Here is a 25,343-nt window from a genome sequence, read left to right as displayed (position 1 = left end):
CAGATTGGGGGAGGGGATAGTCAGAAGAAAAACACTTTTGAGGAGGGACAGCGTGAAAGAAGAGAGAGAATAAAATAAAGGGGGAGTGGTGAATAGGATGGAGGGAAACACCATTAGCAATAGTAACCATGAAAAAAATTTTGAAGAAAGTTTCTCTGATAAAGCCCTCATTTCTCAAACACAGAGAAGAGTCAAATTTACAAAAATAAGAGCCATTCCCCAACTGATAAATGATCAAAAGACATAAACAGTTTTCAGATGAAGTAATCAAAGCTATCTATAGCCATAAGAAAAAATGCTCTAACTCACTATTGATTGGAGAAATGAAAATTAAAACAGTTCTGAGGTACTACCTCATACCTATTAGATTGCCTAATAGGACAGAAAAGGAAAATGACAAATGGTGTCAGGGATTTGGGAAAAATGAGACATTAATGCACTGCTGGTGGAATTGTAAACTGATTCAAATATTCTGTAGAGCAATGTGGAACTATGCCCAAAGGACTATAAAACCATGCCTACCCTTTGACCTATAGGGCAATACCACTATTATGTCTGTATCCCAAAAGAGATTAAAAAAAAAAAAACAAAAAGAAAAAGGACCTATATGTACAAAAATACTTATCACTGCTCTTATCTGGTGGCAAGGAATGAGAAATTGAGGGGACGCCTATCAATTGGAGAATGGCTACACAAGTTGTGTTATGTGATTATGATGGAATACTATTGTACTATAAGAAATGATGAGCAGGATGCTCTCAGAAAAACCTGGAAAGACTTGCATGGGCTGATACAAAGTGAAATGTACTGTGTACAAAGTAACACCAATATTGTAAGATGACCAGCTGTGAATGACTTAGCTATTTTCAGCAATACAATGATCCAAGACAACACTGAAGGACTTATGAAAAATGCTATCCATCCCTAGAGAAAGAACTGATGGTGTCTGAATACAGACTGAAGCATACTTTTTAAAATTTATTTTTGATGGGTTTTTTTGGTCTATGTTTTCTTTCACAACATGACTAATATGGAAATGTTTTGCGTGACCACACACATAAAACCCATAGTGAATTGCTTCCTTTCTCAATGGGGTAGGAAGGAATGGAGGAAGGGAGAGAATTTGGAACTCAAAGTTTTAAAAATGAATGTTTAAAACTGTAAATGGGGGAAAAATACTAAATAAATTTTTAAAAATGAACAGGACTGAAATTGCTTGGGTCCTGTGAAAACAGATGATGGAAAAATGACAGAACTTTTCAACTTTTATTCTGCTCATTTTTTCTAACAAAGCAAATGATATTTCAACTAGGAAAAACAGAACAAAAGGACATTGGGAAATTAACAGTGAAAATTGAAGACTTTTAGTATACTACAAGTTCAATAGGAGTCAACTACTTGGTATGGAAATCAAAAAAGCTAATGCAATCTTTAAGCTGTGTTACAAAAAGCATAGCGTCTAGAGACCTACAGAAATTGAGATTTTAAAATATAATGGATAGAATGTTGGACTTGAAGTCAAGACGACTTAGATTCAAGTGATACCATTTACTAGCTATGTTGACTCTGGGTTAGTCTTTCCATAGGAAACTTGCCTAGTAAGTCAAAGACTTAGCTTTACTTTGCAACAGTGAAGAGAGTTCCCTACACTTTCATTAGTGGTATAAGTAAATACCGTTAATAAAGAACATAAGAGCGCTTAATGAATTCAAGTCACCAGACAAGGATGTGTGGATTTAATTGCTGAATAACTGTCAGTGATTTTGAAAGACCATGGCAAATGGTTAATGAATTACGTAAGATCAAGGTCATACAGATAAGTGAGGGAGAGAAAGCTAGGATTCAAACCCAGGGCCTTCTGGGGCAGCTAGGTGGCGCAGTGGATAGAGCACCAACCCTGAAGTCAGGAGTACCTGAGTTCAAATCCGGCCTCAGACCAAACACTTAACACTTACTAGCTGTGTGACCCTGGGCAACTCACTTAACCCCAATTGCCTAAAAAATAAAAACAAAAACAAACAAACAACAACAAAAAAAAAAAAACCAAGGGTCTTCTGACTCCAAATCCTACACTCTTCCCATCTACCACACTACCTGTTTACTGAATTGAATTACAAAAGTTCTTTCAACCACATCATTACAGAAAAATGATAAACTCACTTTTCTGCAAGTGCAAGACCTATAGCTGTTATAATTATAAATATTACAAGATATTTTGACTTCTGCATTTTAAAAAGCTTTTAATAAATTTAAAAGTAGGCTAGTAATATTAAAGACAGAGAACCCAAATCAAAGTACAGTAGATAACTGATATGGAAATAAACATTCATTCTCTTTTCCTTAAGGAAAGGAAAGCCAACATATTAGAACAATTTAGGTGTAAGGAGATAAGGAAAAGGAAATAAAGAATATGAATAAGCATCTAAAACTAAAATTGTCAATAAAGATGAATATTAATCATTATTCCCTTTTATTTCCCATTTGTATGCATTATAATGCAGCATGATTACAGCAAACAGAAAGCTAGCCTCAGTCATGAAGACATGGATTTCTGCCATTTAACACATACTAGCTGAATCACCCTGTGACACACATACACAGCTCCAATAAACTTAATGTCTTGGTACTCTAGGAAACTGTCCAAGACTATAAAAACCGTAGCAGGTGCTTTGCTGGAAGGTGAAGTTCTTCACCGGATAACTCGTCTAGACAACCCTTCCTCCCCCCAAAAAATTCAAGAACATTTCTCAGACAGTGAGAATCTATTAATCAAATACATAAGTATTAAGATACACAAAGTATACGAGTAGAAGCATCCATCTTGGACTCACTAAAAAATTGGTATGGTCTGCTATCATATGGATTGAATGAGCACAGAAAGAGGGAAAAAAAGAGATTTAAAGAAAAATAGAACTGCTTTAAACATTTTACATAGGGAACAAATATAAATTTGTCAAACGGTGGGGAAATCTCAATATTCTAATCTACCCAAGCCAAGATTTCCTATGTTTGCACCCAATTATCTTGAAAGTAGTTAATATACATTCACTTAGAGAAAAGTTACAAGCACCCAAAAAAGGCAGTGATTACTAAATACATGTTGCAATAGAGCAGAGATACAACACAACTATGCAATAAAGTAAAATCTGTTACCTTTCACCCTATTTTTCTCGAATCTATTTTGCAATCACAAGTAATAACAATATCATTCACGTTTTAATATCTGCAAAGCATTCATGTGTTATCTCATTTAATCCTCACAACAACCCTGAGCTATTATCTCATTTTGCAGATAAAGAAACTGAGACAGAGGTCATATGACTTGAACATCAGGTACCTTTTCATAATTGGGTCCAGTGAAATAATTCTTAACCAAACAAGGCACAGGAAATCAGAAAAGGGAAAATAAACAATTTTGACTACATAAAATTAAAGAGACTACAGAACACAAATAAAAAGAATGAAGACAGAATCAATCAAGAAACATTTATTAAGTGCCTACTATGTGCCAGGCACAGTGCTAAGTAGTGGGAATACAAAAAAGCCCCTGTCCTCAAGAAGCTTACAATCTAATGGGGAAAACAATATTCAAACAAATATTTACAAAGAAAAGTCACATACAGGAGAAAAAGGAAATAACTAACAAAGGGAAGGCACTAGAATTAAGTGGGGTTGAGGAAGGTTTCCTGTAGAAGGTGGAGATTTAAACCTAGGTGCTCTGACTCAAAATCCAGCAATATTTTTACAGCACCAGTCAGTCAAGAAAAATTTATTATGTTTCTCCTATATGCCAGGTACTGTACTAAGGGCTAAGGATACAAAAAGAGGCAAAAGACAGTTCCTACCTGCAATGAACTCACACTCTAATGAAAGAGACAACGTGCAAATATACACAAAGATACTATACACAAGAAAAATTAAAGGAGAGAAGGCACTAGAATTAAGAAGGGGTTAGGAAAGGGGAAAATGGGATTTTAGTTGGTATTGCCAGAAGGTGGAGAGGAGACAGGAGAGCATTCCATGGAGCACAGCCAGAGAAAATGACCAGAGCCAAGTGATGGAGAGTAAGAGATGGGAGTGTTTTGTTTTGTGAGACAGCAAGGAGGACAGTGTTACTGAACTGAAGCATTCATGACAGGGAGTAAGGTGTAAGAAGACTGGGAAGATGAAAGGAGACTAGGTTATAAATGGTTCTGAATGTCAAATAGAAGATTTTTGCATTTTGATCTTGGAGGCGAAAGGGAGCCACAGGAGATAGATATGAAACATATTGTGAATATACTGTTATATAGAGGCAACTAGATGGTACTGCAGATAGAATGCTGGACTTGAAGACAAGAAGACTTGAGTTCGAATGATGCCTCAGATAACTTACTAGCTGTGAGACCCTGGGTAAGTCATTTAACATCTTTTGGCCTCAGTTTCCCCATCTGTATAATAAGGATAATAACAGTACCTACCTCACAGAGCTGTAGTGAGCATCAAATGAGATACCAGGTGCTTTACAAACCTTAAAGTACTAAATAAATGTTAAGCTATTATTATTATATCTCCTGATAAGTAATTGGTTATAAATGGAGAGGGAAAGACAGACCTAATGATGATTTTGAGGCTGCAAACTTGAGTACCCTTAACAGAGGTATCACAGAGCACTGGACCTGGAGTTAAGAAGACCTGAGTTCAAATCTAGCCTCAGAGACTTACTAGTTATGTGACTTTGACTGGGCAAGTCATTAAACCTCTCTCTGTCTTAGTCTCCTCAACTGAAAAATGGGGATAATACCTACTTCCTCCATAGTTGTTATAAGGATCAAATGAGATAGTATTTATAAAAGCCCTTAAGCACAGCGCTTGACACATAGTAGGCAATGTATAAATGCTTATGCCTTTCCTTCTCTTCCATCCCCTCTACCTCCCTCCACATAATCATTTCTGTTTGGAATATATTGAGTTTTCTCTCCTCTGGCACTGTCACAAGCTTGCTGGACTTGGAATCTCTTGGGTTCTAACTGCCTTAATATTTTATAACTGAGAATCCTAAACACAGATCAACAATAATATAATTTACAGCATCCCACAGACAGTCTTCAAGTTCCCTCTTTAATACTTACAGAGATACACAACTGATTACTTCTGGAAGTCAACCATTACACTTCTGGCCAGAGTTGTTAGCAAAGCTTTGCAAAAATTGCTCTAAAACCCACCTCTCTGCTACTTCCACCTATTGTCACTTATTCTCCCTTCAGTGGACAAGCAAAACAAGGCCATTCCAATCTCTTCTACATGAGAGCCCTTCAAGTACTTGATGACTGCTATCCTATCCGCCTCCCCAAAGGTAGTCTCCTCTCTAAGATAAGTAATCTCCTATTCCTTCAATTGATACTTAAATAGTAACATTCCAAATTCTTTCACTATCCCTGTTACCTTCATATGATTCATTTATTTTTACCCAGTACATATTTGTTTAATTAATAAAGTAATTAATTCCTAGGATTGATGAAAAATTCTTATCATTATCACCAAACAGCATTTTTAATGCTATCCATAAGCACAGAACCATTGCTCTTTCAGAGAGCTACACTTTGGTTAGTGAAAATGGACCTGCTGACTAAATAATGGTGCTCACAAAATGGAAGGCTTTGTTTTAGAATGGAAGCACTTATGAGTTTCCTTCCAAAAAAGTACTACCCAGAACAGAACACAATGAAAAGGGTCCTCATTACCTTTCTAGCCAAGTTCCCACAGTCACAAGATTGCATTTTGTTTTGCCCTGAACCTTTGATTCCACTTGTGTAGGGAACTTCCAGTATAAAAATTTCTACCAAAGAATTTATAAACTTTTCTACACTTCTAGTCCTAGAGACTGCAAGGTACTAGTGTGCAGTTAAATGACGTGCCCTAGGCCAAAATGTCAGTATGTGTCACAGCCTGCACTTAAATTAGGTTTTCCAACTCTATCCCCACTTCACCACCTAAGTGGTTGCGTAGGGAAGCCAAAGTTAACACAACATGAAAATATAAACTTATAAACCGACTACTTATAAAACTAGACCCTGCTCAAATATATTCCTCTCTGATTAATATTTGTGTCTAGCTAAACCCATACTGTTGTCTGTCCATCACTTCTTTGTCAGATGTTGTAAATATAACTTGTTTTCAGATTTTATATTATTTAAAAACATTTCGATAATTTTCTAAATAACCATGAATTTAAAGAAAAATACTACTGATACAGTATTTCATAGTATCAAATGAAAACATTACTTGACCTGAAGTTCATAATTTTTTAAATGACAGAGTAATCAATATTTTGTGTCCCATTCCCATAGGGAAAAAAAACTCTGTATATCATCCAGAATAAAAAGCAGACATCTAAGTCAAAGCTAAAGCATTCTGAGGAAAAATTAACATGAAGGAGTGATATCTTAGAATTAATGGATCCTCATCAACCACACAGGCCTGAAAGTATGGTCATTTTCCAAGAAAAAACTGAAATTACATAAGGATATTAGAAAAAGAGATTTTGAGATTGAACTCATGGAAAAATCAGGTAATTAACTATGTTTCCTGGTAGGAAATGCATGGTAACAAAAAAACTAAAGGCTTTGCTTATATATAAAAGTAAAAATCTGAGGGCTCCAAAAAACAAAACTGAATGTTTGCGGCTGATAATACAGAAGTCACAACATAAAGCATGAATAATTAAAAAAAAAAATATTTTGGCACTGGTTTAATAAGTTTTTTATACTGAAAGTTGAAAAATACTGGGAAGTTGAAAATTTAAAATTCTAAATTCTTCTAATTTTATACAATACCACAGTATTTATCATCAATAATGATGACTGTCAAATGATAAGCTGATAGTTATAGTAACTAACAACTAAGGGCAAGACTATCAACAAGGATAACAGCATAGGTACGGTAGATAGAGCAGACTTGGGCTTAGAGAGACAAGTTCAAATCCTGCCTCAGATGGTTCCCTATCTGTTTGACCCAGACAATTCACTAACATTTCTCAGTCTCAGCTTCTTCACCTATAAAATGAGAATAATAATAGAACCTATCACACAGAATGGTTGTCAATACCAAAAGAGATATCATATTTGCAATATTTTGCAAACTTTAACATATTATATAAACTATTATTATTCCAAAGGGAACTACTTGAATATTCAAGAGTTGTGGAAGTTTTGGGGAAAACTCATGGAGCTTTCAAAGAGTTTTGCAACAATGACTCTTTTTATGATACCTGGCAAAACTGAAATGTGAAATAAAGGATATTTTATGGTGCTATTACACAATTTTGTTAGAAATGCTACAGAAAAAAACCAAAACCCTTAACATTTAATTCACTGTTCTTAGTGTATAGTTGCAATTAAAATCTATTTTTAAAAAATATAAAATAAAATTTAATTTTATACTATTTCTTTTTTTTTAGATGAAATCCCAGGCATTATTCTAAGGAATAAAGGGAAGATTAGAATACTAAAACTCCCTTCTGTGGACAAGCAAAACAAGGCCATTCCCTCTCCTACATGAGGGCACGGCACAAATTCCCAAATGCGCTCTCTTTGAACCGAGTTCCTCTTGTATCTGTAGTGCCTATCTATTCAAGTTAAAAAACACTGATGAGATAGACAGACAGAGGGACATACAGATTGAGCTGGATTAACTCATTCAACTTTTTCTAATAACTAAATAATAAACATTCTTCACCCACTTGGATTTTTCTATGTGAACTGTTACATTTATTGGCACAGAATCCTCTTATTTGTACTCTTTGAAAATAAACTCCATAATAGTGGCAAATGCCTTTAAGGAACATAAGTCTATTATTATTAATCAATACTGCATTTTGCTCAATAAAGTCAAATGCTTTTCTTATATTCCCCCATCAGTCAACTGTTACTAAAGTTATGACTGTTATAGAAACAAATCTGAAAAAGCCTGACTATTCCCTTCTTGAATTTTCAGTAACTCAATAAACACTTATTAAGCACCTACTATGAGTCAGGCATTGTGCTAAATGCTGGAGACAGAAAAAGAAGCAAGAGACAGTCCCTAAGGAGTTAACAATCTCATGGGAGAGACAAGCAAATAAATACATACAAAAAATGTTATATACGGGATAAATAGGAAATAATTTAAAAGAGAAGGCACTAGAATTAAGAGGGGTTGGAAAAGGCTTCCTGTAGAAGACAGGATTTTAGCTGGGACAAAAGGAAGTCAGGGAAGCCAGGAAGCAAAGTTTAGGAAGAAGAGCATACCTAGCATGACAGACAGACAGAGAAAATGCCAGGGGCCAAGAGGTGGAGTGTTTATAGAAAGGCCAGAAGACCAGACCAGTGTCATTGGATCAAAGAGTATTTAAAAAGGTAGGAGGGAGCTAGGTTATGAAGGGCTTTGATGCCAAACAAACCAGTTTGTATTAGGTCCTTGATCCCTTAAGGAGTCCCTAGAGTTTAATGAGTAGGGGTGTGACATGGTCAGACCTGAGCTTTAGGAAAATTACTATGGTGGCTAAAGGAAGTATGGATTGAAGTATGGAAAGACTTAAGGCAACCAGACAGCCCCTACACTGCATATTCCTCCCCCCATTGCCAAGCAGGCTATTGCAGTAATCAACGTGATCTAAGTGAGGTGATGAGGGCCTGCACTAGAGTGGTAGCAGTGTCAGAGGAGAGAAGGGGACATATATAGGGCTATCCTTAGTGAGTAAATGACCTACTAAGAATATTCTCAAAGATTTTACTGATATTAAAAAATAGGCATAAAAGTTGACAGTTGCTTTTTTGGAGTAATAATAACGATACTTTTTCCTATTCTTTTGATATTTTACCCTCTTGGAACCTCTCATCTATGCAACACATAAATATCAAACTATGAAACAAAAATAAACATAATTAAGTTAAGCTTCATGAAAGAAGTGGGAATTTGAATAGGACAGGAATTCAGTAGGCAAAGATAATAAAGAAGAGTATTCCAGACAAAGGGATATGACAGCATGAACAAAAAAGTATGGAGGTGAGAAACTGCAAGTCATATTCAATTGAGAGAATGTACCAGGTTGGGTATCTTATGGTAGAATATTGTATTTTGATGAACACAGATTTCCACTGCAGAGACTGGCACCCCACATGGGAAATGGGTGAGGGAATGGACATTGACAATATTATAACCATTTACTAAGAAAGCTTAACAAGTGAAAATCAACTGCATAAAAGTGATCATAGTTTTAGAGCTAAAAGATACAATGGAGAAAGACCCTGCTAAATTAAATTACTTCCCTAAGGTCATACAAGTTACAATTAGCAGGACTGGCATTCAAATAACTCCAAACTCTTAATTCTAAAGCTCCTTCTACTGCACCAAAACCAAAGGAACACAGAAACTGCTTCAGTCAGCTAATACTTGATCTCCTTGCCAAGCAGAATGATATGGCAGCCAAAGGCAACACTGGCAAAGAATACACATTCATTTATAAAATCTAACAGGGGAGAATAGTGGAAGATTATGAGTATTATTGCTTCATAAAACAGTAAAGAAGCAGTGGAGAGAAGAACAAATTTAAAGAAAACTTGGCAAGAGACCCAACTAGTAAAGCCATTCCAAGCACATTTAAAGATGAAACCATTAGTACAAACAGAATAAAAATGGAAAAGATCTGTAAAGAGTTTTTAATAACAGAAATTTTTAATGAGCAAGGATAGAAATCTAGAAACATCACAATACAACATTTGTAAATTCTAAGAGCATAGTCCCAGATGTGCTGCATGAAAAAGTAAAACTGGTACTGAAAGAGACAAGAAAAGCATTAAGATTAGACCAATTACTGTCCAGGGAGACTCAGTGATGGTGGCGATGAAATTTTGAAGTTGCTAAAGGACTGATTCTCAAGGTATCTGAAAGAGTGGAAGATGTCAAAGCCCTGGAAAAATTCTCAGAGCTTATTAACCAAACAAAAAGAGAGATCAAGCAAACCATGTGTCTATTTTTTCCTCTCTATAAAATTTTTGTGAGAATTAACTTACGCACATTGATGGCACCCTTGTTAAAGTTATAAGAAAGGAACCCGCAGGCTTTCTCAAAGAAAATTGTACAGCATACCAAATCTTTATTGACACAATTAATTTACAAGTGTTGAAAATAAAAGTTCCACATTGCATGCTGTTTACTAACTATATATAAAGTATTTGATGCAATAGATAAAAATATTGCCTTAAAGGTTCTCCTCCAACAACTTTCTTTGAAAGCTCTAACAGAAATATAACTTTGTTTTATAGTTTTCTTATCATCATCATTAAGTGAGTCAGGAAACAGGGATATGTATGCTCACCAAGTGACAACTAACATGAAGGATCCAGAGTCTAAAACAAAAAAAGGGATTCTTTATAGATGTTGTTGAGGTCCTCCAGGCGCTCCTGTTTCCAGATGACTTGTGCTAACTGCATCTAACTATGAGACATTGTAGAATCTCCCAAATGAAAATCATAATTACTTAAAAGACTTCTGAAAAACAATTTCCAAAGGAAAAACCAAGTCTACTGTCTGGACTAGAACAGATACTGCAAATGAGCAGTGAATAGGAGAGATGCAGACTGAGTTGCCCTTGGGAAATTTCTAAGTTCTTTTAATGACTCCATGGTTCTTATTGAAACAAAGGCCCACTTTAAATAATATAAATAATCTTTTCATCAGTGAGTCAGTCAACAAACACATATTAAGCATCTGCTATGCAATATTAATGCTCATATCATTATATCTAGCCCTAATTTCTCTCCTGAATTCATCCTGTATCATCATCTTGCCTCTTGGACATCACAAACTCAGCATGTCCAAAATAAAGCTCTTTCTCAAAATAAAACCTCTTCCCAAACTTCCCTAATATTATCAAGCGCACCCCAGCCCTCATAGTCACCTAAGCTCCCAACCTCAATGTCAATCAACTTTTCTCTCACACTTGTACCACATATCCAACCTGTTAAGTTTTGTCATTTCTCCATTCACATCTCTTGGATATATGTGTGTGTGTATACATACATGTATACAGACACACAGACACAGACACAGACACAGACACAGACACACACACACCCTTCTCTTCACTCACACCTACACTACTCTGGTGCAGGCCTTCTTCAGCTCATACTTGGATTACTGTAATAGCCTTCTGATTGGTCTCCCTGCCTCAAGTCTTTCCCCACTCTAGTCCATTCTCTACTCAGCTGCCAAAGTGATCTTCCTAAAGTGCAGGTCTAACCATGTCACCCTCCCATACTCAATAAACCCCAGTGGCTCTCTATTATGACCAGGAACAAATAGAAAATCATCTGAATGCCTTTTAAAGTCCTTTACAACCTGGACCCTTCTTACCTTTACAATCTTCTTATATTTCACGCTCTTCCATACACTCTATGATCCAGACATTCACCTTCAGGATGCAACTTATCCAGGGCATTCCATCTTCTGACTCTATGCCTTTCCACTGGCTGTCCCCTATAGTTGGGATTTTTCTTCCTTTGCTTCCTGTCTTTTCTAGCTTCTTTCAAGACTAAACTTAAATCCCACAATCTGCAGAAGGCCTGTCTCCAGCTCTTCTCCCCTCTTCCTTAACCAAGGCCAGTGCCTTCCTTCTGAGAGTATGGTATGTCTCCTTTACACACACACTCTCTTTCTCTTTCTCTCTGTCTCTTTCTCTCTATATATAGATATATATGTCTTTTATGTACAGTTATGTTGTAATTGTACAATTACAACATAACCTACTTGAGGGCAATGACTGTGTTTTGGCCTTCCTCTGTACCCATTGGGAGTACTTGCTTAGCACAGGACCTGGTATAGCAAGTGCTTAATAAATCCTTCTTAAAATAACTAACTTGACTAGCAAGTCTTCTAAGAACCAAAATTAGGGATGACACAAAAGTTGATAAAGTGGCATATTACTGGTAATACAATAATTTACATGAACCATTGAAAGGCCCCAATGGTATCTAAGCTATGTCAAGAGAGTGAGAAAGAAACCAAGTACGTAAAGTAGATTTATTGGAAGATATGGAAAGCGGTCATACCAGATGGTTTATTATCTGCATTTATATAGAGAGTATTCAAACAAATGACATCACAGAGTATAAATATATCATTATTTAGTTATACTACTTATTTAGTTATACTACTCATTTACATATGTATACAAGTGGCAAAGAATGGAAAATAAGAGTGGCTTCAGATTTCAGGGTCATATGGACTAAAATGCCCGAATCTACCAGGCATATTAATTTAAACTAGTAGCCATATTAAAATCCAGAGTTCCATTCCATCCAATAACTTTTCTTTAAAACGCCTTTACAATGTTCAAGGTACAAGAGCAAGTTTAACAGTAATTATAAATTCTGTAGGTATCAATATTATCATCTAATGATCATGAATTAATTCAAACTATTAATAATCTGATACTTAAGGATTTTATTTAAAGGCAGTTTATTTATTTAAAGGTAGTTGAGCCAACCAGCAGAAGATTAACAGAGAAGAATTTTTTGCAGAATTAGACCACAGAGGAGAAAACCAGAGAAATAAATACTAAACATAATTTTATTTTATATACAAATTTTCTCCAGTTTCCTCAAAAGCATGAATATTGTTATCATACTAAAATATAAAGAATACGAAACACAGCCATTGTGATGAAAGTACAGTGGCAATAAATTCCCCATAGTTGTTACTAACAATGGGTAAAGGAGTTGAAAATTCTAGCCACTTCGAGACAGTAGGACTCATTTAAACTTATATCATTTATACAATCAGGAATGTATATGTAACCTTTCTTATGTCATGAACCCATTTGGCAGTCTGATGAAACCTATCCACCCCTCCTCAGAATGACGACTTTGAATGTGTAAAATTTAAAAAAAAATACATAGAATTGCAAAGGAAATAAATTATACTAAAATGTAACTAACAAAATTTAAAAAAAAATATGAGGTCAAGGACCCCAGGTTATGAACCCTTGTTGTATAGTGTTTACTTTCATTTCAAAGGTCTCAGAGGTTTTTTTTCCCCAGTATCCTTGTACTGGGCTTGGTAAATAAAGCCTGTAAAGTAGGGAAAGCTGGACTACAGGGCAAAAGATACTAATTAGGGTGGTGTTTTGTTTTTTTTTAATAATGTTTTTTATGCCAAGGATGCCTTTCACAGTCTGGTGAAGTCTAAGGACCACTTTTCAGAGTAACATTTTAAAATGCATAAAATATATAGTACTACAAAGAAAACCAATTATACTAAATACAAGTATGCATATATATATGTATAAACACACACACACATACATATTTTTAAACAAGGTCATGTACTGTGGGTTAAGAACCCTCTGACCCATTAAACACCTTCACGCACAGAGCTTGGGTATGCCCTCCCCACAAACTTGTCCTTCAACAGGCTCTTTTCATTCCTCAACACCAGACAGACCCTAGTTGTGCTAGTCAAGAATCTTGCACACACAGAGAAACACACATACACACTACACATAAGGCCAGGATTCCTGTACATGCAGGCACATGCACACCCCTGCAGGTGAGGATTCCTGCACACACACACACACACTGCTAGTGGCCAGGATTCCTACATATTCACAAATACACACACGCACACACTTGATGGCCAGGATTCTTACACATTCATATACATACACACACACACACACACACAAAACCCCTGCACAAACACGCACGGGTTGCGGTCCCGTCACCTCCACGCCCCCCGCCCCCCGCCGCGCCTCACCCTGTCCTTGGAGGAAAGGCGAAAACCCTACACAGCTGGTCGAGGGCCCGAGCTCGGGCTCGGCCGACGCCTGGGTCTCCTCCCTCAGGTAATCCTCGAAGCACACCGGCCGACTCGCGCTGCCCCCGACCACGCCGCTGCCGAGCCCCCACAGGCGGTTGGCCGTGCCCCGCAGCAGGCGACTGCCCTTGCCGGTCAACGTGCTCAGGTACTCCATGGCGGCGCCCCGGCTGGGGGGGCGCCGCCGTCGCGGGGCGAGCCCCGGCGGGGGGCGGCCCGCCCACCAACGGTCTGGGGCCAGGGGGTCGGAGGCCGAGAGCCGCAAGCCCCGCGCCCCCGCGCCCCACGGAGAAGGGGCCCGGGGCACCGCGGGCCAGAGCAGCGGCGGCAGCGGCGCAGGAAACTCAGCCGCGGAGGGGGCGGAAGCGGCAGAAGTTGTCGAAAAAGTTTTTTAATTGTTGTTGTTACCCGCCCAGTTCCAGGCGCCGGAGGGGCCTGGGCTTCTCTTTTAAAGGGCCCGCGTCCTGACCCGAAAGTTCCGGTGGAGGGAACAGGGAAGAGACTCCCGCGAGCCAATCCGATCCCCTGCACCTTTACTCACCGCTTCCACCCCCCCTCCCCCCGTCTAAGTGGACCTTCCCGGAGGACCTGGGTGTGCGCTCGGGCCCCTCCCTCCTCTGAGTCGGAGCCAAGGACCCAGGCTGAGCAGGAGACTCGGGCAATGTCCTGTCCTGGGACGCCAGCCTGCCGAGGGGTGGAAGGCACTGGGTACGGCTGAGTCTCTGGGGACGGATGGCGGGCCAGGCGGCGCGGACGTGGTTAAGTAAGGCTTTGCTTTCTCAGTTCTTGCTCAGCCTTCCAATCCTAATGAAATACATTTGCGAAGTGAAATAAAACTCAGAAAACAACAGCAACCTAAGTTGAAGCCACGCTTTAAAAACTAGTTCAGCGAAAACTAGCTGCCTTTCTCAAGTTAACAAGCATATGTTAAACGCTTACTATGAACTAAGTTGTCATTCTTTTTAAAACAAAGCAATACTTGTTATAACTCGCAGTAGTATATTTGGATTCATATGAAAGATTTTGTTTTTAATTTTCTTAAACATCCTGCAAAATCTAATTTTGTTAAGACTAAGCACCCTGCAAAATCTAATTTTGTTAAGATTTTAATCATCCTCTTAGGGGCTGCGCCCCTTCAGTCAGAAATATGTAATAGATTTGACTCCATAGTTTATTTTTTAGGGGTTTCTGGTCTTACCTCACCACTTATGTGAGTGTTTGAATTTTTATTTTATTTTTTGTTGAAAGGAATTAGCAAAAATCTTGTTTTTTAAAAGGGAAAGTGCCCCCCCCAGCAGATTACAAGAAAAAAAAAGTTCTTAAATTTTAGAAAAGATTTTTAAAACTCCATTGTTGTTAAAGTTCTCCTGAGGTGACCCAGAGCTCTTGAAGGCCATGTCAGGGAAAAGCAAATTCTGGCAAGTTCTGTCAACCTGGAGAAGCCTAGTGAAAACCATCTGAAATCAGTGTCTGAAAACTCAAAGATGCTCATCATCAGATTGACTACAGGAAGATGTATTTTTCTACCCCAACTGCTAAGGTGTAGAGCAGGGGTTCTTAGTTTTGTTTTTGTTCTTTTTGTCTGGACCCTTTTGGCAAGCCTATGTTCTCCTTCCTTCTTAAGGAAAGTCAAAGTCAAGCATTTAACTGTGTTAAGTTCTGTGTATACAAAGAAAGGTAAAAACAGACCTTGTCATCAAGAAGCTTACAATCTACTGGAATAGACCACAAGTAAAGGGTTGTACAGCAAGATATATACAGGATAAATTGGAGGTGATCTCAGAATAATGTTTTCAAATATATAAAATAAAACATAGAGTATTACAAAAAGAAACCAATTATATGCATTTAAATAAATTGAAATTAATTATGTTCAATTATACAGAATACAGTTATCAAACTATTAACAATAAAAACAAGTTCACAAACCCTGGTGTGGAACTGAGATCTAAGCTGTGAGGAAATCACATCATGAAAATTCTGAAGTTGTTGATGTCACAGAAGTCCAAGATACTTGATTGGACATAGGAGCTTAGAGCTGGAACTGGAAGGGACCTCAGAAGTCAAGGAGAGGGAGGAAGCAAGCATTTATTAAGTGCCTACTATGTGCCAGGTATTGTGCTAAGTGCTTTACAAATATTATCTTATTTCATCCTCACAATCACCCAGAGAAATAGCTACTATTATTATCCCAGCTGTTAAATACAGCTGAAGAAACTGAGGTAGACTTGAGGTTGTGTCTCAGGCTGGATTTGAAGTCCGGTCTGACTCTGGGCCCAGGGCTTTAGCCATCTGAACCCCAGAGAGTCTGTGATTTGCAGTTGCTTATGTTAACAGAAAGAGTAAACATTCTAGGCAGTCCAGTCAAGAAAATCCTTAAAAATTTCTGAATTCCTATCACAAATTTTTAATACAGTGTTTCCATTCATCTCTCTAACATTTTATCTCATCAGTTTCTTTTCTCTCAACCGACAATCACTCCCTTCCATCACTTTCATCTTTAGTTATTATTGGATTGGTTCCCTTCCTAACCTCTGCTTTCTAAGATAAGGCTAAGCAACTAGGGCTACTTCTAAATCATCCTTACATGGGCTTACTAAGCTGTATGCAATAAACAAACTTCTGAAGTGAAATTTTGAATAACTGAGGTGAAATTCTTGTTCCTAAAATTATTTTATTTTGATTTGGTTGGAGTTTTTTTGCCTTAGCAAAAAACCTTATTAATACATTATTTTCTAAAAAAACAGGAGGCGTAAGATGGATCAAAAATTCTCTCTAAGCATGAAATTGCAGTATGTGCCAGGTTTACTGGGGGAAATGTTTTATTCCAACTTTTCTTACTATGTCTTTTAGTTAATTATCTTTGCTTTGAATCAGTGAAAATATTGGTATGATTGTTAACAGTAACAGTGTTGCTAGTGGCTCTTGACCTATAGTTTTAGTGGATTTGGACCTGTAGGATACCTTAAATGCTGGTAAACTGTCTTAGGGACCCACCCTGCAAGCTGAGGTACTATATGCAGAATTGCAAAAACAAAGCAAAACCGGAAGCAACCTAAATGTTTGATTATGGGGAATGGTTCAATTGTGATAGAGAAATTTAATGAAATACTATAATGCAATTAAGATAAGAAGAATGGAGGAAAAAAGAAATCATGAATTACTTACTGAACTTCTCACTAGCAACCTCATTTACCACACTAGAAATCATGCCCGAGAGGATTCCAGAATCTGTCATGCTGCTCTCCTTCTCCCCCACAACTGTCAGTTACTTCAGTGCCCCGTGACATCGAGCACTGTCTCCAGGCATGCTCTTCTTCCTGTCTTCCCTCCCAGCAGCTGCCTTCCCACTGTACTTGTGTCCTCTGTGCCCAACCTCACTTCCTCTTTTCAAACCGTGATCAAAATCATATCTGTTATAGCTACAAAGAAGAGTGTGTCAGTCCATTTCATTATGCATCCCAGACTATCAGACACCTATATGTTTTGTCACCCCTTATTGGAATGTAAGCTCCTTCCAAGGCAAGGAAAACAGTATTTGATATTATGTTTGTGCCCCCAATTCTTAGCACAGGGCTAGGAGCACACTTAGTACTTAATAAAAGCTTTTTTCATTTATTTGTTCATTTAAATAACAAAAAGTGAAAAAAGGCAGAACCAAATAATAATGACTATAAAGATGGAAAATTGTTTGCATAACAACGGGTTGGTGAATGTGTAAAGCACATCATTCTCATTCAGTTTTCAAATGTACATGCATAGTTAATAAGAAACCTTATAGTTGATTGGAGTGATGATCAATATTTAAGTTTTTTAGAAAAATTTAATTCTAAAAACTTGAGTGTTAATCGGGGCTATGGAAATTGGCTTAATTTCCTCTTCTTAGGCCCCAAATTTATCCAACATTTATATTTTCCCAGGAATATCCCTTACCCTCAAACATCCCCAGATCAATGTTGATAGGTTCTGTCTGTATATTTCAGAATCCTATATTTGCTTTTCAACTTGTTGCACTTGATTAAAGTTACACATTTACAGCCACCCCAATCTTTTGTTAAGAAAAGTGGAAAAGTACAAGCTAGAGTCCACAGTCCATAGGATTATGACAATAATCAACTATTATTTACTGTAGGACCCATTATCTACCTAAGTAGTCACTTGTGTGTAACCAATTTATTTAGGGAGTGAGTTTCCACAAATCAAATGAAATAAAAGGTTCAGGCTAAACAGCAATAACAATAGTAAAGGAGCAATCTAACAATAGTTTAAAATGCATGATGTCCGTACCCTTCTCCCTCTGTTACATTCTACCCTCACCACTCAAGTTTTAGTATATGTGTGCATACTTTCTTCCTTCTGTTGTGCAAATATTACTGACAAGGGCACTGTTTTGAGGCCAATTTCCCTCATCTTTTCCACTGACTATCACAGATACTGTCAGAGTCAATTGTATTAATTTAAGGATGTGTCAGTAATGAACACTAAATACAGAACAATTTAACAAGAAAGAGTTTAATACAAATAATTTCTTTTCCTACTCACATATTCGGCAGGTACACAAATTAGGACCTTTTTCAACAGCAGATGAATAACCAAACATGTTCAGTTGAGCTACAGGAATCCTTTTGATTTCACAATTTTAAAGACCTGTTAATTAGTCTCCTTGTTCCAGTCCCTTCCCTGTCCAATCCATCCTTCACACTGCAGCCAAGATTATTTGTCAGAAAGCACAGATCTTGAGCATGTCTCTTCCTGGCTCAAACATTTCTAATGGCACCCCATTTCCTCTAAGCTGAACTACAAACTCTTCAGCCTGGTATTTAAAGCCTTTCAGAATCCAGCTCCAAGGTAGCCATTTTTCACATTCTTCCTCATTCATACACTCTATCCTCCAGCACAATCATATTGCTAGCTGTTCCCTGATCTTTGGCTATACTCTTTTGCTTCTACGCATTTGTACAGGACCTCCCCCTATGACTTAAATTAATTAATGAAGTATATTCTTCCTTCAAAAAGCCTTCCTTCAAAGCCCAACTCAGAGCTTTGAAGTTTTCTCAGTTAAAATTGAATTCTCTTCAAATTTTCCTAAATCTCTTTGTCTGGATCTTTCTTTTGCTCTTTTCACATTCTACCTAGAACTATATGTATTGACTTGTGGGTGGCAGATCTCTTCTAGAACACTTGCACAAACAAGTACTTACTAAAAGATTGTTTTTGCTAGTGTAACAAGGGGATGACCAGTGTGCAGAGCCTATCAGGAGACTCAGCTGATGCAAATTCCCCATGGGAGAGAGTCTGGAGAGCCTATTCCCATAAGAGTTGTGATGACGGGTATGTAATGGAAGTCCTTTAAAGAGATCCTGGAGAACACGTAGATAACAGTGAATGGTTCTTGTCTGTTAACAATGTAGTTAGAAGAAGGCTTTTCAATTGGCTGCAGAGGTACAACTGGGTGAGGATGCCTTTAAAAAAAGGCATTACTGACCAGCCATTTTTTCTTTGGTGGTTTGGTCTTGGTTTGACCCCAGTGGTGGGGTCTGGTAAGAGATAATGCTATAAGGAAAGAGAGTCCTTGTGACCTCCCCACTGAGGCTGCCATGTAACCCAGGTCTTGAATCTGAGTCTCTGTATATTTGTTCTTTTCTGTTTTAGGTGAAGGGTTTTGAACTATGACCCTGAAAGTTTCAAAATGACAAGAGAAAGAACCTCAAGGAGCCAATAAAGATCCAGGCAACCCAGAGTCCCAATATCAAGGTTCTGCAGTCAGCAATTCCCTAAGGAGCAAGGAGTGACCCTTTGAAATAACCTTGACTTATTCAAAACCATTGTTGCATTTGGATGTGAACTTGGTGAAACCAATACTATGTAGAAACTGTGCTAAGGGTAAAACCACTTACCTCAGAGACTGAGGGGGTATAGTGGAGAGTGTGCTACCAAAGTGGGTGAGGGGAGAATGGAGTATGTTTATAATTTTGTTATTGCCATATCTAATTTATGTTAAGTGGCTAAATGAAACTGAGGTACTACCTACTGGCACTTAACAGGGTGAGGAACACAACTGGTTGGGGGCTCAAACTAATAGCATTAGAGAAGAAATACCCCTCTAAACTCCCTCAAGGGTACCCCTAGGACCCTGAGGGGCAAATGTAAATGACCTTGATCTCAGTGACTTTAGAGCATATGTGTTAACATTTGTTTTCTATGTTCCTTTTTTTTTTCAGTGACTTCAATTCAAAAAGTTGATTCCTAAGCATTTGTTTACTCTGTGTAAGGCACTGCATTCTAGATAACAAGGATACAAAGATCTAATTTAGGACTTGCTCTCAAGGAGTTTACATTCTAACAACAAGAAGGGCATGAATATATGGATGTGTGGGGTAAGTGAAAAGGAGAGGCTAGAACAAAGTATGATAGGAATTTAATGAAAGAGATCATTTTCAAGGAAAGCTTAAGGGATTAGGTCCCATTTGTGACTATAAATTTTATCCTGAAGGGACCAAGGGACTTAAAATTTTATTGGGGGATGGGGTGGAGTTTGTTCTAGGCACAGAAATGGGAAAGAGCAAGATAAGAGTAGGGGGGAAATGGTGGTTCTATTTGGTTGGAACATTGACTACAGCATATGAGATAAGGCTGGACATGCAGGTTAGATCTTCCTTCAGGGCCCTGAATGGAAGTTTAGGAGTTCCTATTTTGTTTGGTAAAATGGAAGCCACTGAATATCTATGAGTCAAGAAACGAAAAGACCAGGACAAAGTTTTATGAAGATTACTTGAATAGCAATGTGGAAGATAGACTGAAGAGGTGTAAGCTGGAGGTGGGAAGGCTAATTTGGAAGCTATTACAGTTTTCTAAGCAAGAAGAGATGAGGGCCAGGGACTAAGACAGTTGTAGTGAGAGAGATCTGAAGGGACCAGATGTTAAAATAATAATCTAAACCTCATACCTTAAAGATTTTCTAGTTATGTGTTCTAAATTGAGCATTAGCTAAGACTCTGGGCTAGTGCTGAGAATTACCATATGTGTGTGTATGTATACATATATGTCATAATATGTATTAAGTAATTAGTAAATTCATGCTCATTTTTTTACTTTTCTAAAAAGATGATTTTTAAATTGTTTTTAAGTAGTTTACCTATTAATAACTGCTCCCTGACTTTTTTTCCTAGCTTGCCAAATCCTTCAATAGTAGCTACCAAATTGTATTCATTACTTGCAGAAAATTCCTTTCAGAGGACCTTTAAATATAAAATAAATGGATCTTTAAAAATAAAATAAGATTCAAACTATAAGTACAAATATCACATATCAGGGAACCCAAGAAGTTGAGCGAAAGTTAACATTTAGCTAGAGATCTGAAAAAGTTTTCATGGAAGTAGTATGGAGGAGAGAGAAAGGTTAGACCTGTTCTTTATATCTAAGGTGACAACATAAGAACATCTGATATTAATCATATATACATTCAGTTTATGCAACAAAATGTGAACTCTGAATAGGAAGGCCACTAGTTATTAGTAGTGTGACTGACACTCTGTTTTATAACTTCAAAACCACACTGATAAAATTAGAGAAGAATGATGGACTCAATTCTGCAAGGACTGATTTATGTTACTGAGTTGTTTCTCAGTTGTGTCTGATTCTTTATGACCCCATGTGAGGTTTTCTTGGCATGGTTAGCCATTTCCTTCTCCAGCTCATTTTACAAATGAGGAAACTGAGGCAAACAGGGTTAAGTGACCTGCCCAGGATCAAATAGCTAGGAAATGTCAGGATTTGAACTCAGCTCTTTCTGACTCCAGACTCAGAGCTCTATCGATTGCACCATCTAGCTGTCCTGAGGTCAGGCCATTACTTGGTATTTATCAATTAACTTTTGTTTTAAAAGTGGTGTAGAAAGAGTCATGCAATGTCTTTTTCCTATTCTTGATCTGATTCTGTCCTTGATCTTTATTTTAAAGAGAAATGGCAATAGAAGACACATTAGGACAGATTCTCCCCACTCTTTGACATAACTTTTGGTCTTCATTTTCATTTACATTAGTAAAGAACAAATAGACCCAATTAAGACACCTCAGTCTCTGGAGTGTGCTTTGCACCAATTTCATTTTGCTACATTTAACACAAAGAAATCAGGGTGGAAAGAAAGGTGCGATAAAGATCCATATGGCAGAAGGAGAGTTTCCTTGCCTACAAAATGGTTTCCTGCCAGCAGAATAGTACTTATTATTTAACTGATATATTTTTACATTGTGATGTCATTTAACAAGTCAGCATGAATTTGATGACTGCTAAAGCTTCAATTCTCCACTAAACTCCTCCTCAGATATGTCACTGTGATATGGAAGTGACCTGGGGTTCTTGAAGGTCATGCCAGTAGAGTCCAGGGTGCAGTAGGTCCTACTAAGTAAGGTGAAAATCACAAAACCTCCGTCAGAAGGGGCCTCTGAGGCTGTTTAGTCCAACTCATACCTGAACTAGAATGTCCTCATAATATCCTCAGTAAACATAGTTCATTGCTTGAAGGCCTCCAGGAAAAGGGAACTCTGTACTTTCAAAGACAGGCTCTTCAAGTTTAGGATAACTTAAATTTTTAGGAAAATTTGTTTTTATTAAGCCCAAAACTTCCTATCTTTAATTTTTATTCATTGCTCTTAGTTTCGTCCTGTGGGCATAAAGAGAACAAACATTTTCCCTCTTCCCCATGATAACCCTTTAAATAAACACTTCATGCTTTGAGGATGTGGTCTGCAATGTACTATATATATTTTTTCCTTTTTATGCAAGGACCGACTTAGCTAATTTTAAAGAAGATCATATTGGGGCAGGTAGGTGGCACAGTAGATAGAGCACCAGCCCTGGAGCCAGGAGGACCTGAGTTCAAATCCTGCCTCAGATACATAACACTCAGTAGTTGTGTGACCTTAGGCAAGTCACTCAACCCCATTGCCTAGACAATAAATAAATAAATAATAAAGAAGATCATATTTAGAAGAATGACCATCAGATGATTAAAAAAATTAGCCACAACAACTCATGAAGGCTATGCTTAGTCAGTCAGTAAACATCTGTACCTACTATGTACTAGGCATTGTGCTAAGTGCTGGGGCTATGAAGAAAGGCAAAAGATAGTTTCTAATCTCAAGGAGCTCCTAGGCTAATCAGGGAGACAGCATGACAAGTACAAAAATATAAACTACTTAGATTAACAGAAGAGGAAATAGAATATCTAAAGAAACCTATTTTAGAAAAAGGAATTGAACAGGCTATAAATGAACTTCCTAAGACAAAAGCATCAGGACCAGATGGATTTACAAGTGAATTCTACCAAACATTTAAACATAAACTAATTTCAGTATTAAATAAATTATGTAGAATAATAGGCAAAGAGTCCTACCAAACTCCTTTTATGAAACAAATATGGTGCTGATACCTAAACCAGGAAGAGCAAAAACAGAAAATAAAACCATAGACCAATTTCATCAATAAATATGGATGCAAAAATCCTAAATAAAATATTAAATAGGCGACTACAACAATATATCACAAAAATTATATACATTGTGACCAAGTTGGATTTATACCAGAAATTCAGGGATTGTTTAACATAAAGAAAACTATTAACATAATTAATAACATAAAAGTAACAAAAGTCATATAACATAAATAGATGCAGAAAAAGCTTTTGACAAAATACAACATTCATTGTTATTTTAAAAAAGCATAGGTATAAATAGTTTTTCCTTAAAATTATAAGAAGCACCTACCTAAAACCATCAGCAAGCATTATTTGTAATGGATATAACCTAGAAGCCTTCCTGGTAAAATCAAGAGTGGAACAAGGATGCCCATTGTCACCAGTATTGTTCAAAATCGTATTTTAAATGCTAGCAATAGGAAAAAGAGAAGAAAAAGAAACGGAAAGAATCAGAATAGGCAGAGGTAATAAAACTATCTCTTGGGGCAGCTAGGTGACGCAGTGGGTAAAGCTCAGGCCATGGAGTCAGGAGGACCTGAGTTCAAATCCGGCCTCAGACACATGATACTAGCTATGTCACCCTGGGCAAGTCACTTAACCCCAACTGCCTCACCAAAAAAAAAAAAATTTAAAAAAACCTATCTCTCTTGCAGATAATATGCTTATAAAAATTCTAAAGATTCAACTAAAAAGCTAGTTGAAACAATAATTTTAGCAAAGTAGCAGGATATAAAATAAACCCACATAAATTATTAGCATTTCTAATGTCATCATCAAAACACTACAAGAAGAGATATTAAGAGACAACCCATTTAAAAGAACTATAGAAAGCATAAAATACCAGGGAGTATATCTGCCAAAACCAACCCAGGAGCTACATCAACATAATAAAACACTTTTTATACAAATAAGTCAGATTTAAATAATTGGAGAAATATTAATTGTTCATGGATGGGCAGAGCCAATATAATAAAAATGACAATTCTACCTAAACTAATCTGTTTATTCAGTGTTATCCAAATTATTTTATCGAGCTAGAAAAAATAATAACAATTCATTTGGAAGAATAAAAGATCAAGGATATCAAAGGAATTAATGAAAAAAGATGTAAAGGAAGGAGGTTTAGCAGTATCAGATCTTAAGTTGTATTATAAGACAATAATTATCAAAACTATCTGGTAGATCAGTGGAACACAGTAGACATATAATACATAGTCGTAAATGTTTGACAAATATGAATATTTAATCTTTTAGGATAAGAATTTACTATTTGGTAAAAATTGTTAGGAAAACTGGAAAGCAGTATGGCAGAAACTAGGTAAAGACCAATATCTTATCCCAAATGAGATAAGACCAAGAGAAGGTCAAAATGGATACATGACCCAGATGTAATGGGAGATATCATAAATAAATTAGAAGAACATGGAACATATTACCTATCAGATTTATGGATAGGAGGAGAATTTATAAATAAACAAGAGATAGAGAGCAGTATGAGATATAAAATGGATAATTTTGATTACATTAAAAAGTTTTTGTACAAATAAAACAAGTCAAAATTAGAAGGAAAGCAGATAACTGGGGAAAAATTTATAGATACTTCCTCAGATAAAAGTCTCATATAGCATATGTAGAGAAAACTTTGTCAAATTTATGAGAAAATCAATCATTCCCCAATTGATAAATGGTCAAAGGATATGAACAAGCAGTTTTTGGATGAAGAAATCAAACATACACACACATATACACACACACAGACCTATGAAAAAATGCTCTAAATCATTATTGATTAGAGAAATGCAAATTAAAACAACTCTTAGATATCATTTCACACTTATCAGATAAAATGATAGAAGGGAAAATAGCAAATGTTGGAGCAGATGTAGAAAAACTGAGACACTAATACACTGTAGGTAGAACTGTGACCTGCCATTTTGGAGAGCAATCTGGAATTATGCCCAAATAGTTACAAAACTGTCTATACCCTTTGGCCCAGCAAAACCACTATTAGGTCTGTTTCCCAAGGTGATCTGGG

General features: G+C 37.0%; 1 protein-coding gene across 8 annotated transcripts in view; it reads right to left on the bottom strand.

Moving 5' to 3' along the window:
• OXR1 (oxidation resistance 1) overlaps nucleotides 1–25,343 on the bottom strand; it is a 477,474-nt gene that overhangs the window by 112,573 nt on the left and 339,558 nt on the right. For 2 of the 8 annotated variants that reach the window (XM_027849946.1, XM_027849953.1), the window contains exon 1: nucleotides 13,774–13,990. The exons of 5 other annotated variants lie outside the window; for them this stretch is intronic. In XM_027849946.1, the coding sequence (XP_027705747.1) occupies nucleotides 13,774–13,990 (217 nt within the window). Of the gene's footprint in view, nucleotides 1–13,773; nucleotides 13,991–17,001; nucleotides 17,064–25,343 lie in introns of those variants that run through there. One more of the 8 variants, XM_027849949.1, reaches the window with a different exon arrangement.

The sequence above is a fragment of the Vombatus ursinus genome, unplaced genomic scaffold, assembly GCF_900497805.2.
Source record: "Vombatus ursinus unplaced genomic scaffold, bare-nosed wombat genome assembly UNPS02008961.1, whole genome shotgun sequence".
Lineage (NCBI taxonomy): Eukaryota > Metazoa > Chordata > Mammalia > Diprotodontia > Vombatidae > Vombatus > Vombatus ursinus.
Note: the sequence above shows the minus strand (reverse complement) of the source record. Positions and strands in the feature narration are given on the sequence as shown.